Source organism: Sinocyclocheilus rhinocerous, unplaced genomic scaffold (assembly GCF_001515625.1).
Source record: "Sinocyclocheilus rhinocerous isolate Xijiao unplaced genomic scaffold, SAMN03320098_v1.1 scaffold303, whole genome shotgun sequence".
Lineage (NCBI taxonomy): Eukaryota > Metazoa > Chordata > Actinopteri > Cypriniformes > Cyprinidae > Sinocyclocheilus > Sinocyclocheilus rhinocerous.
The window spans coordinates 161,626-174,403 of record NW_015656152.1 but is presented as its reverse complement, the minus strand read 5'-3'; the positions used below and the strand labels follow the sequence as shown (position 1 = coordinate 174,403).

General features: G+C 37.3%; 3 protein-coding genes across 4 annotated transcripts in view; 2 read left to right on the top strand and 1 right to left on the bottom strand.

Moving 5' to 3' along the window:
• Positions 1-300: 300 nt before the first annotated feature.
• On the top strand, positions 301-4,199 carry tmed10 (transmembrane p24 trafficking protein 10). The gene is made up of 5 exons (XM_016526761.1): positions 301-554; positions 1,275-1,395; positions 1,568-1,641; positions 3,126-3,252; positions 3,361-4,199. The coding sequence occupies exons 1-5, from the start codon at positions 369-371 to the stop codon at positions 3,480-3,482; spliced, it is 630 nt and encodes a 209-aa protein (XP_016382247.1). The 5' UTR covers positions 301-368; the 3' UTR covers positions 3,483-4,199.
• Positions 4,200-5,477: 1,278 nt separating this feature from the next.
• eif2b2 (eukaryotic translation initiation factor 2B, subunit 2 beta) lies at positions 5,478-10,376 on the top strand. The gene is made up of 8 exons (XM_016526760.1): positions 5,478-5,829; positions 6,362-6,482; positions 7,797-7,948; positions 8,034-8,197; positions 8,766-8,861; positions 9,060-9,197; positions 9,308-9,374; positions 10,011-10,376. Exons 1-8 carry the CDS (start codon positions 5,493-5,495, stop codon positions 10,166-10,168), a joined length of 1,233 nt encoding a protein of 410 aa, XP_016382246.1. The 5' UTR covers positions 5,478-5,492; the 3' UTR covers positions 10,169-10,376.
• Positions 10,377-10,671: 295 nt separating this feature from the next.
• zc3h14 (zinc finger CCCH-type containing 14) overlaps positions 10,672-12,778 on the bottom strand; it is a 10,417-nt gene continuing 8,310 nt past the window's right edge. For both annotated transcript variants that reach the window (XM_016526757.1, XM_016526758.1), the window contains exons 12-17: positions 12,372-12,571; positions 11,992-12,133; positions 11,408-11,544; positions 11,250-11,326; positions 10,846-10,952; positions 10,672-10,751 (exon numbers count right to left, since the gene is read on the bottom strand). In XM_016526757.1, the coding sequence (XP_016382243.1) occupies positions 10,748-10,751; positions 10,846-10,952; positions 11,250-11,326; positions 11,408-11,544; positions 11,992-12,133; positions 12,372-12,571 (667 nt within the window). In that variant the 3' untranslated portion in view covers positions 10,672-10,747. The remainder of the gene's footprint in view (positions 10,752-10,845; positions 10,953-11,249; positions 11,327-11,407; positions 11,545-11,991; positions 12,134-12,371; positions 12,572-12,778) is intronic.

The following is a 12,778-nucleotide window of genomic DNA, read 5'->3' as shown; positions in this document are numbered from 1 at the left end:
TCCACAAAAATGTTAAGCAGCAAAAACTGCTTTTAACATTGATAATAATAAATAGTAAATGTTTCTTGAGCAGCAAATCAGCATATAGGAATGATTTCTGAAGGATCATGTGACACTGAAAATTCTCTTTGTAATCAACAACAGAGTTGTGAATGATTGCATAAAACTTCTCGAAAAGTAAACGAATAAAAAACATTTTTGTTCATGTGCAACGTGTTTTAGAGAGGTCTGTGCTACTCCCTGCGTCTCCACGAGAGGGCGCTCTAGACTCACAGAGAATCGCAGAGTCAGTGCGCATGCGCGGAGACAAGCGCAGGCGCAGTGCGCAGCTCGACCCGGGCCTGCAGTAGTGGAGCGATCAGCTCGTCATGGCGCGGCTCCGTGTGCTCTTGCTCTCGCTCTCACTGTCGTTTGTGGTTCAGTCCGTCGTGTCGATCTCATTCTACCTGCCGGTGCGCAGCAGAAAGTGTCTACGGGAGGAGATCCATAAAGACGTGCTCGTTACCGGAGAATACGAGATCATCGAGCAGCCGAACACGAAAACCAACCTGAAGGTGACGTCACGCCACACATCTACCGGATTAACGATTTAAATCTTCGCAAAAACAGTGGTTACAGTTGTATTCAACAATTAGGCTACTTTACCTTGATTGGAGACGGAGTTTATAGTTAGCGGTTCTGTGAGCGTAAACGCAAGGCCTTATGTTAGTGCTACATGGCGCTTCCTGGTTGGACGGTGATTTAATGGTTCAGTTTAGTTCGTTTCTAATAACATTCAGCTGGTTAAATAAATCAAATGAGTTGTGTTAACGACGTTATGCCTTTATTCAGCCACATAACGCGTGTAAAGAATAAATGTGAATGTAGTTTGTATGTTTCCACCCGTATCTCATTCAGTTGTAACACGTCAGTCTTACATTCACACTCACAGACAGAGAAAGAGTGCATGGATTAAGACAGTGGTTCCCAGCCCTGGTCCTGGAGGCACCCCAACACTGCATGTTTTGCATGTCTCCTTAATCAAACACACCTGATTCAGATCATCAGCTCATTAGTAGAGACTCCAAGACCTGAGATTGGTGTGTCAGAGAAAGGAGACATGCAAAATGTGCAGTGTTGGGGTGCCTCCAGGACCAGTGTTGGGAACCACTGGATTAAGATACAACTAAACATTACTGATCAGTGTTAATTATAATATTTTTGGCCTTCCTTATAATAAACATGTAATAATCTCTTTGGCTTTTACTGAATATCAAATGTTTTGATCCCGTTAGATCACAGACTCCTCCGGACACATCCTCTATGTGAAAGAAGATGCAACCAAAGGCAAGTTTGCCTTCACCACAGAGGACTATGACATGTTTGAGGTGTGCTTCGAGAGCAAGTCACCTATGGGTGAGTGTTTGACACATCTGCAGACTTTTTAATAGCACCTTGGCTGACATATGTTCAGCTTAAAGTGATACTATGATGGGCGATAAATACGAATCTGATTCTGAATCAGCACCGATATGCTCTATGAATTCTGAATTTGTTAATTGGATTTTTACATTTTTCTTCCGATTAGGAACTGGAAGAGTTCCTGACCAACAGATCAACTTGGACATGAAGCACGGTGTTGAGGCCAAAAATTATGAAGAGGTTTGTTTGCGTTGTTTTTTCATGCTTAAAAGTTTCTCTCAGTTGCTCAAAAGTTAGCTTTTTTTTTTTTGAAGATGTCTCTTCTGCTCACCAAGGCTTTATTTATTTGATTAAAAATACACTAAAAATGGTAATATTGTGAAATATTATTACCATTTAAAACAACTCTTTTCTATTTGAATATATTTTAACATGTAATTTATTCCTGTGATCAAAGCTGAATTTTCAGCATCATTACTCCAGTCTTCAGTGTCACATGATCCTTCAGAAATCATTCTGATATACTGATTAGCTGCTCAAGAAACATTTATTATCATCACTGTTGAACATGTTTGTGCTGCTTAATGTTTTTGTAGAACACATGATACATTTTTTTCAGGTTTCTTTGATGACTAGAAAGTTCAAAAGAACATGTATTGGAATTAGAAGTCTTTTACAATATTCTAAATGTCTTTACTGTCACTTCTGATCAATTTAATGCAATTTAATTGCTCAATAAGTGAAGTAATTTCCTTAAAAACAAACCGTACCGACCTCAGACTTCAATACGGTCGCTTATATGTGACCCTGGAGCACAAAACCAGTCTTAAGTCGCTGGGGTATATTTGTAGCAATAGCCAAAAATACATTGTATGAATGCGATGTAATCTTGAATTGAAACTTTTAATGTGATTCAGTACATTCATTAAGTGAGTATCTGACACAGATGGGCAGACTTCAACAGGATAGAGTTCAGGCCAAGATCACTACTGTGTTTAAGTAGCTTCTCCAATCGTTCACAAAATCAATAGTGATTTTCCATCAGCAACTCAGCCAGACACAGACACAATATTGCACAGTTAACAAGTGATGGATAAACAATTCCTGATTGCTATCCTATAACTGTATTTGTGTAAACAGGCTGCATGCAACTGTCTACCAATCAGGCTAATTGTACTGCTGTATTCACATATGTGACCCTGGACCACAAAACCAGTCTTAAACTGGGGTATATTTGTAGCAATAGCCAAAAATACATAGTATGTGTCAAAATTATCTTTTTTCTTTTATGCCAAAAATCATTAGGATATTAAGTAAAGATCATGTTCCATGAAGATATTTTGTACATTTCATACTGTAAATATATTCAAACTTAATTTTTGATTACTAATATGCATTGCTAAGAACTTCATTTGGACAACTTTAAAGGCGATTTTCTCAATATTTAGATTTTTTTGTACCCTCAGATTCCAGATTTTCAAGTAGTTGTATCTCGGCCTAATGTTATCCGATCCTAACAAACCATACTTCAATGGAAAGCTTATTTATTCAGCTTTGAGATGGTGTATAAATCTCAATTTAAAAAAAATTTGACCCTTAAGGACGCTTTGTGGTCCAGGGTCACATATTGCATTTGGAGATTATTTACACTTACTGTTACAATCAGATTTGTAGCTGTTGGTTTGATTGGTTAGTCAGTCTGAAGTTATTCTGCGTTTGTTCAGATTGCCAAGGTCGAAAAACTGAAGCCCCTGGAAGTAGAACTCCGTCGGTTGGAAGATCTTTCAGAGTCTATTGTCAATGACTTTGCCTACATGAAGAAGAGAGAGGAGGAGATGAGAGATACTAATGGTAAGAACCAACAAAACATACCACTTTAGTTTAATTCCAGCTCCAAGCAGTTAAAAGTGTCTGCAAAATGAAGCAACATGAGCTCTAACGTTCTGTCTTGTTTTGCAGAGTCCACTAACACACGCGTGCTGTACTTCAGCATCTTCTCCATGTGCTGTCTGATCGGTCTGGCCACGTGGCAGGTCTTCTACCTGCGCCGCTTCTTCAAGGCCAAGAAGCTCATTGAGTAAACTCTGCCTGAACAATCAGGGACCCAGAACTTCTTCCTGACATCAGAATCTCCGGCCCCTGACATTTTGCTTTGCCTCTGCGATTTATTCCGGTCGCTGCGGGTGGCCTGAAGTTTATTGGGAGTGGATGTGCATCAGGGAATGCTCTGGGAAGCGATTGATGCTTGGCGGCCAAATTGTCTTTCAGTGCGTGTACATTTTTGATACAGGCTTGTTCAGTATCATTTGGAAAAATCACCCAGTTTTTCAAAAAAAAATGTTTTTTTGCTTTATTTTCTTGTATTTATACTAAATGACAGCAGAAGCCCTTATAACTGATAAAATATATGCTCCTGTGAGAGAAACTTTGTGGTCATTGAATGTGTGTGTGTGTGTGTGTGTGTGTGTGTGTGTTAATAATTACAGTAATCTGTTCCGCTTATTATTTGGAAAGCTAGAATGATTGTTTCTCATGAACAGTGATGTGTTTAGCTGTCTATATTATTTCTGTAAAGACTTATGTTTGGTAATGCAAAGCCATTTTATCAAAATGAAGTCCCACTCACTGCAAGTGAAGAGAGAGCGATCGCACATCAGAGCTTCAAGCTGTCATGTATCATTCTGACTTTGAGAAATGTACTAATTTTTAAGCGGTTTTATTTTGTGGGGCAGAATCTCTTTTTAGTTTGCTTATTATGGGAAAGTGTGAGTTCATCTGTGATAAAATCTTTATTTGTTGATTGTTAGTTGTTAGTTTCTCCACAGACTGAATAAATGTTCAATCCAACAGAACTCTTGCAGTGGGCCTGAGGTTAAAGGTGCATAAATGCCATCACTGCTCCATCAATTCTGGGTTGATTTGTTGCAGGATCTTCCTGTATTTGACAGATCAAACTAGACTGTCATTTTTCATTTTCTCTTCTTTTCAAATGCTTTTATGGAATAGTGGTTACACATGTCCTGGGTTTGGATCAGATTTATTATTATTATTTGCTGCCAGTGGTTTAATTTTTTGTTCCAGTGTTCACTCAATTTCAACGGCAATGTTTTTGATTCTAATTAATTTTGGTGAAAGTGGATTTCGGAAATATAATTGGCTTGTCATTCAATAAAGATTGTTAGTAAAGTATTGTGAGTGTTGGTCCGTTACAGCAGCACATGAGAGTTTAGTCATGGTCATCTGGATGAGAATCTGAACATCTTAAATGAAAATATTTACATGTTTTGAACAAAGACATTAAAATACACCAAATAATAAAACAACTATTAAACTATTAAAAATAATAAATTCTACCTAATATTCTATATAATAATAATAGTCCAGCATGCTTTATTTAGCCACATAACATTAAAATCATAACAGTGCATTCTGCAATATATGTAAATTTATTTTATTCTTTATATACTATGTGTGTGTATTTATATATATATAGGGATGCATTAAGTTGATAGTAAATACCTTTACATTGTTACAAATACATAAATGCTGTCAAATAAATTCTGTTCCTTTGAACTTTCTATTATCAAAGAATCATGAAAAAAATTTATCAGCTTCAACAAATATTAAGCAGCACAACTGTTTTCAACATTGATAATAATAAACGTTTCTTGAGCCTATTAGAATGATTTCTGAAGGATCATGTGACACTGAAGACTGGAGTAATGATGCTGAAAATTCAGCTTTGATCACAGCAATAAATTACATTTGAAAATATATTAAAATAGAAATCAGTTATTTTCAATTGTAATAATATTTCACAACATGACTGTTTTTTTGACACTCTGAGGGTGAGCAGAAGAGACGACTTCTTTTTGAAACATTAAAAAATCTTACCAACCATGAACTTTAAGTATGATAACAATCAAGAACCAGCATGTTTTCTATAGCCATATATTAAAATGCTAAATAATATACAGTGCATTATGCAAAATATTTTAATAGGCTACTTCGTGGGTTTTACATGCAGCAATCTGTTTTGTATAATCTATTCAATAGCATTACAGAAAATACTTGAGCGAGTGTTGATATGGATGGACGGTTGGTGGGGCTGTTACAACACAGTCCTGATCGCCGTTAAACAACAGAAGAAGAGCAGGATTGATGACCCGGAGGAGGTTTCTGTCTGGTTCCGTAAGTGTTCAAGCTGTCAGGAGAAATTCGTTCAGAATCAGCGCTTTACTGAGACATTAGTGAAAATGCCCGGCGCGGATAAAGAGACCGATCTGTCCGAGCGAATCGAGTCGTTTCTGTCCGAGCTGAAGCGCTGCGGCAGCGGGGCAGGATCCCTCCGGGGCTCCGCGGAAACTGCCCGAGAAACGACCGCTTTACTCCGCAGAATCACCGCGCAGGCCCGCTGGGGCAACGCCGGTGAGTAAGCACTCGAGATCGGATCAAAACCCGAGCGCTGTCCGCTGGTCAGTCTTGCTCGATACACGACTTTACTTACATCATTCTCTGCCTGACTGTTTCGTGGTGCATGTGCCTGTGGTTTACAGCAGAGCTTTTCAGTCTTTCATATTTTATATTCCAAACATGATCATCCTCATGTGAGGGACCCCATGCTAAAATTTAAACGGCGGTTATATATTTGCTTGTAAAAAAATCCAGCTTATACGGTGAAAAATAAATGTTATAAATATGTCCAAAATATTATTCTATTATTTTGCTATTAAGTAACATTGTTTTTTCTACTTACTATAGTACTGTACTGTTGTATTTTATTGTTTATTTGTTCATTTTACTACATTTTTATTTTAAATATTTATTGTAATATATTTATTGTAATCAGTCATTTTAATGGTTGTAATCAACTATTTTTATTATTTATTTCAATCCCAGTTTGACACCCTCTGGGTTACAGGATCTTGAAGTTTCTGGTGTGTGTGGTTTTTTTTTTCAGGTGATCTGATGGAAATCATACGGAAGGAAGGCAGGCGGATGACAGCAGCACAGCCGTCTGAGACCACCGTCGGTAACATGGTGCGCAGGGTGCTGAAGATCATTCGAGAAGAATATGCGAGGTGAGACACTCATCCAGGATCCGAATTCGCCCTTATAATTTCATTCCCTCTTCTCTTCCACTAATACATTAAACATAAATGAGTGAATGAAAACTGTATTATCCAAGAAGTTGAAATTTTATATGCATTATTTTTGTCACACAGGCTAACATGTTCTTTAAATATCACTCAGACAAACGAAGAAACATGGCAGCCAATCAAATTTGAGCATTTTCACAGCGTGAATGACAGATGAGGTCTATAAAAGTAATGTTGTCCACCAGAGGGGGCCACTGAATAAGCTTTTCATTCAAATCAATTTGAATGCCTGAGTATTTCCTGATTTCCTTTTTGAAGTCAGTGGACTCTTTTGGAACTATCACAGTATTTTTCTAAGCGGTTTCATCAAACCCTAAATCACATTATCAGTGGAAACTCCAGACCGTTGCCTTTGTAGTAAAAACATAACATTTAGAAAGATACATGGCGGGTGTATCACCTATTTGGTTATTTGAGCTATTGGTGCTTGTACCCCGTTTTTTATACTAGTTGTCGGGTCTGATTTAGAAGGAAACTACATATTTGCATAATTTGTCCCTGCGTATTTATATTAAAATAGGGTGCCTGCTTGAAGTCACAACAGTTGAACCTTGAACCGAAAAGAGCTGGCAAGCAAAAAGAGAAAGCAACATTAACCATAATAAAACACGAATCAACATATAGTTTGTATAGCATCACATCTGCTGTGCCTTAACTAGGCTTACAAAACAATGTTTATGTTGGTTTACCATGACTATCTCTAAATTATTTACTACTTTTGTCTATTTTTCCTAGAAATAGTCTTTCCGAGTTATAATTTCCATCGTTATCTGATATGAATAGCAATGGGTATTTTTTAACGTCTTGAGTAGCCAAACTTCTGTAATGTTAAATTAAAACAACTGATTTCAACAAGTCAAAACAACAGCGGCATATAAGCTACCTGCTTATAAGATCTATGTTTTGGATAGCCATCTTTCTTTCATTATTGGTCGAGTTTTGATGTTGTTAGTGACATTTGCACTGATAAAGCGTGAGCCCAGCGCCATCAGATTCATGCGCGCAGAATATCGGAGCCGAAGCACAACTCGCGTAACAGGCAAAAACAATGTTCCTCCGCAAATAACGCGCAGTTTCATGCTTCAACCGCTAGAGGGCCAAAAGTTACGCAGTGTAACTTTAAGGTTTTAATATCAGCATGCTGGTTTTGGAACATGATAGTGAGTAAATAATGACAGATTTTTCATTTTGAGGTGAACTATCTGAATCATCTGGATATCCTGTGTCTCTCCTCAGGTCCAGAGGCAGCACTGAAGAAGCGGATCAGCAGGAGTCTCTGCACAAGCTGCTGACGTCTGGAGGATCCAGCGAGGACAACTTCAGACAGCACTTCGCTCATCTCAAAGCCAACGTCATTGAAGCCATCAACGAACTGCTGACAGAACTGGGTGAGAATCCATAGACGCCAGATCATCAGAAGCTTTTGCATTTTTAAATTATTCTTGTAAAGCTAAATATGCCTGTTATTTTTAGAGGGCACCACAGACAACATCTCCATGCAGGCGCTGGAACACATCCACTCCAACGAGGTCATCATGACCATCGGCCGCTCCAGAACAGTGGAAGCTTTCCTGAAAGACGCAGCGCGGAAACGCAAATTTCACGTCATGGTTGCAGAGTGTGCACCCTTCTGTCAAGTGAGTAAATATTTGCATCCATTGCATTTTACTAAAGCGGCTCTCGAAAACACTTCTTTCTCATCACTAGCAAATAGTTAATAACAAAGGCATGTTTACCCATTATGTAATATGATTAAACATTAAATAATGTGTTAATAATAACATTAGATAACGTTTTTACATATTATTATAATTATTAATAATACATAATGATAAGTTAATAATAATGATACATTAAAATGCCTATTTAATTATTAATAATTAATATTTAACTTTAATAGATATTTAAAATTATACTGTAATAAAAAATAAAATTGACCAACATTTTTTAATCATTATTAATGAACACATATTAGTTTACAATTTAATTTTTATAAATAATATTTAAATAATATTAAATAGTATTATCTAAATAATAATTTCTATTTTATGTCTATTTATATCAAAAGTTTTATATGAATGTTTTAAGAGTTTAACTTCATATTGGTCTTTAAGCAAGTGTATTTAGTGCTGTTGTAAATTTTGAGGTCCTTCAAAGTAACTTGACTAAACTAAAACTTTTTTTTTGTCCTTTTTTGTCCATCAGGGGCATGAAATGGCCACAAGTCTTTCCAAAGAGGACATCGAGACAACAGTCATCCCAGACGCGGCCATTTTCGCTGTAATGTCAAGAGTCAATAAGGTGAAACAAAGGATTGATGTGTGACGCACCAATGGAAGAATCCAGATAGATTAACTATCCAAAATCACACTAGAAATGTTTTATGATTTTAAAACATCGTTTTTGTTTCATGTTAAGTCATTCAAAGACTCGAGTTTCTTTATGAACTATCTTGAAGGTGAAAAATACCTGACTGAATCACTTGCATGTGTCGTTCAGGTGATCATCGGCACACAGACGGTTCTGGCTAACGGGGGTCTGCGGGCGGTTAATGGCACTCACACACTGGCTCTGGCTGCCAAACATCATTCGACTCCCCTCATCGTCTGCGCTCCCATGTTCAAGCTCTCGCCGCAGGTATCCGACACCCCCGTACAATCACACTTACACGATTTAGTAAAATTGACGTCAGTAGATAAGATCTTGTAAATGCTGCTTTTGAGGTTTAACTTGCATCTTTGTTGTAGTTTCCTAATGAGGAGGACACGTTTCATAAATTTGTTTCACCACATGAAGTGCTTCCCTTTACTGAAGGTAATGTCATTCAGCAACATTTTACTCCTTTTATGAAGTAATTTACAACTTTACACTTATACAATTTAAGGTTAAAGTTAAAAAACCCTCAAGAAATAACACACTCAAAACAGAAATAGTCAACAAAAAATTTAGAAAACAAAAACAGATTTGGATAATTGTAGCATTACATCACTTGCTCACCAATGGATCCTCTGCAGTGAATGGGTGCCGTCAGAATGAGAGTCCAAACAGCTGATAAAAACATAGTAATCCACACCACTCCAGTCCATCAGTTAATGTCTTGTAAAATATTCTCATCTTAAAGATGGATTTCTTTCTTACCAACCTCCAAATTTTCACTTCAGAAGATGTTAATCGAGTCTCTCATTCTGACGGCACCCATTCATATCTGTTCTGATGAAGAAACAAACTCATCTACATTGTTTATGGACAATCAGTGTAATTCTGCTTTACAAGAACTAGTTTTACTTTTCTTTTGTATCAGTAGTCAAGTCGTTCTGTTAAGATGGTGAGCAACATTTGTCATGAAATTTCTGTTTTCTGCTTCCAGGTGAGATCTTGTCTAAGGTCAACGCTCACTCTGTTAAGATGGTGAGCAACATTTGTCATGAAATTTCTGTTTTCTTCTTCCAGGTGAGATCTTGTCTAAGGTCAACGCTCACGGTCCGGTATTCGACTACGTTCCTCCAGAACTCATCACTCTGTTCATCTCAAACATCGGTGGAAACGCTCCGTCGTACATTTACCGTTTGATGAGTGAACTTTACCACCCTGAAGATCATGAACTCTAGACTGGAAAATAAAGAATCTCTGACTCGCATGTTTGTCTCACACTTTGGCTTTCAAAACTGCTGGGATTGCGAATCGAGTGAATATTTAAGCTACTGATCCATATTTACAGAGTCAAGACAACATTCGTGTGTGTGTGTGTGTATTGTTGACATTTAATACACCAAATATATTCTGTAAACAGCTTACAGAAACTTGCAATTTATAAAACTCATTTTACCACCCTGAAGATCATGAACTCTAGACTGGAAAATAAAGAATCTCTGACTCGCATGTTTGTCTCACACTTTGGCTTTCAAAACTGCTGGGATTGTGAATCGAGTGAATATTTAAGCTACTGATCCATATTTACAGAGTCAAGACAACATTCGTGTGTGTGTGTGTGTGTATTGTTGACATTTAATACACCAAATATATTCTGTAAACAGCTTACAGAAACTTGCAATTTATAAAAATTTGTTTTAAAAAGAAGTCAAAAAACTTAAGCACAACAAAAATGATCAGAATGACAGAAGAGACAAAGCTCCACATGAACCGCAGAAACGCCGCAGCTCAGCCGTGATCATTCACTTGAGTGTTTCTCAACTGTGGGAAAAGAAACACAATTGCTCTTTACTCAAGATTGATTCACAGGTACATTTCAAAGGCTTCGCTGCAGTCGCCTGAGAGTTTGTGCTACCTGTTCTGCGTTTTGGTCCATTTCAGAGCACTTCTGGGCGGCACTGCCACAGCTGGATGGTAGAAAGTACAGCCCGCTCGCTTACACTGCGCCGCAAATCTACACGGCTGCATAAAACAAACAAATGAGGGACTTGAAGCATATGAACAAAAATGTATTTAGCAACTTTTTTAAAAAAGTTAAAATGCATAAAAATATAGAGATTAGGTTCATAAAACCAACATTTGGAATAACATGCACAATAAGAACGGTAGCATGAGAGGATTTTATGTTGACATACATCAGACTTTTTACTTTGGGTTTTTATCTGACATTTTTAAAGAAGTTGGAGTTTTTAAACTTAATAAACATAATAATAATAAAAACAAATGAATCCCTCAAAGTGAAACAGGCTGATGTAATACTTTAGGGTGGTAGAACGGACAGTCCAGCTTTTTACACTCTGGGAAGAAATGGCACACGCTGCTGGCTGGAGCTGGTTCTGCAGGGTCAGAGGTCACAGGTCAAATGTCAGCAGCCATTTATAACACATTCCAATGTATTTCATCTTGGTCTTACACACCAGCTCTTGTCGGGTTGCTGCTGAGTTTGCGGCTGACGTGTGTGAATGGACAGTCCGCTTTGGTGCACTTGGCATCAAACTTACAGTTTGGATGAATGAACAGACACTTGTTGCCAAATTTACAGTTGGGAAATATTCTGCAACAGAACCAAAAACAACAACATATTTACATAATATGCATCACTATGAACGACATGTCTCAAATTATTAATTTATTATGAATTACTCATTTCCAGCACCACTGATTATATCAGGAGGGGAAAAAAAACTAAAAAGTTCTAAGTTAACGAAAAAGAAAAACGGAGTAAAATAATAATAAAACAGACTAGTCAGTTGTTGACTTGTTATAAGATACAAAAAAGGAAAAATAAAATAAAATCAAGTTGTAAGTTACAAAAAGGAAAAATAAATAATAATTAGAATAGAAAAAAGTTAGGATAAATAAATAATAAAATGAATATAAATAATATAAGAAATAATAAAAGTAAAAATACTAGTTGGTTGACTAGTCCACCATGCTGTGAGTTACGTGGGGTTTATATTGTGAGTTTGTTCAGTCATGAGGGGATAATATATGTTCTCACTTGCACTGTGTGTTGGGGTGATGGTACAGACACTCGTCTCCACTCTTGCACGCAGGCCAAAACCTGCAGCGTTCTGGAAGTTTCTGTTGTTTAGCCTGAACCGGCTCTACATCCATGTCCTCCACCTCATTTAACTCTCTATCTGCAGGAGAAAGACAGAGAATGAGGGTGAGCAGAGAAAAAAATTGAGAGGAATGTTGACTACAGCTAGAATAAATGATGAGTCACATGACTACAATTACAAGACCGAACCGGGTTTAGTACAAAATAAGCTGGCATAACATCCATTACCATTTTATAGAAAATAACTGTATTGTTATATATACTGTTATCATGGTACAAGTTACAAGACCTCTAAAACATGAGTATGTTCGTCTTACTGCCAGTGTTTAGAAAGTCAGTGCCGAGTCTGAGGTGGACGGCAGGTTTGGGTCCATTATTTTCTGGAAAGTCAGGGGTCGTATTGAACTCGTCCTCAGGTTCCATCTCCTGATCTGTGCGGTTTGCTAACGGACTGGGAACTCCATCTAATGTCACGATGAACTTTGGACTCGCTGCTTCCACGAGCTCCCCTCTCTCTCTGCAGAGGAACAGAAGGAGATGTGAGCATGACACACTGAAGCAGGGTTTCTGCAGACTTGAACAAGTTAAATTTAAGACTTTTTAAGACCTTTTTAATACCACCTTATATGAAATTTAAGACCTAAACCTGTAATAGAAATACACATTTTATTACATACATGTAATATTTAATGTGTATAAATTAAAAAGAAAACAAAATATCAAT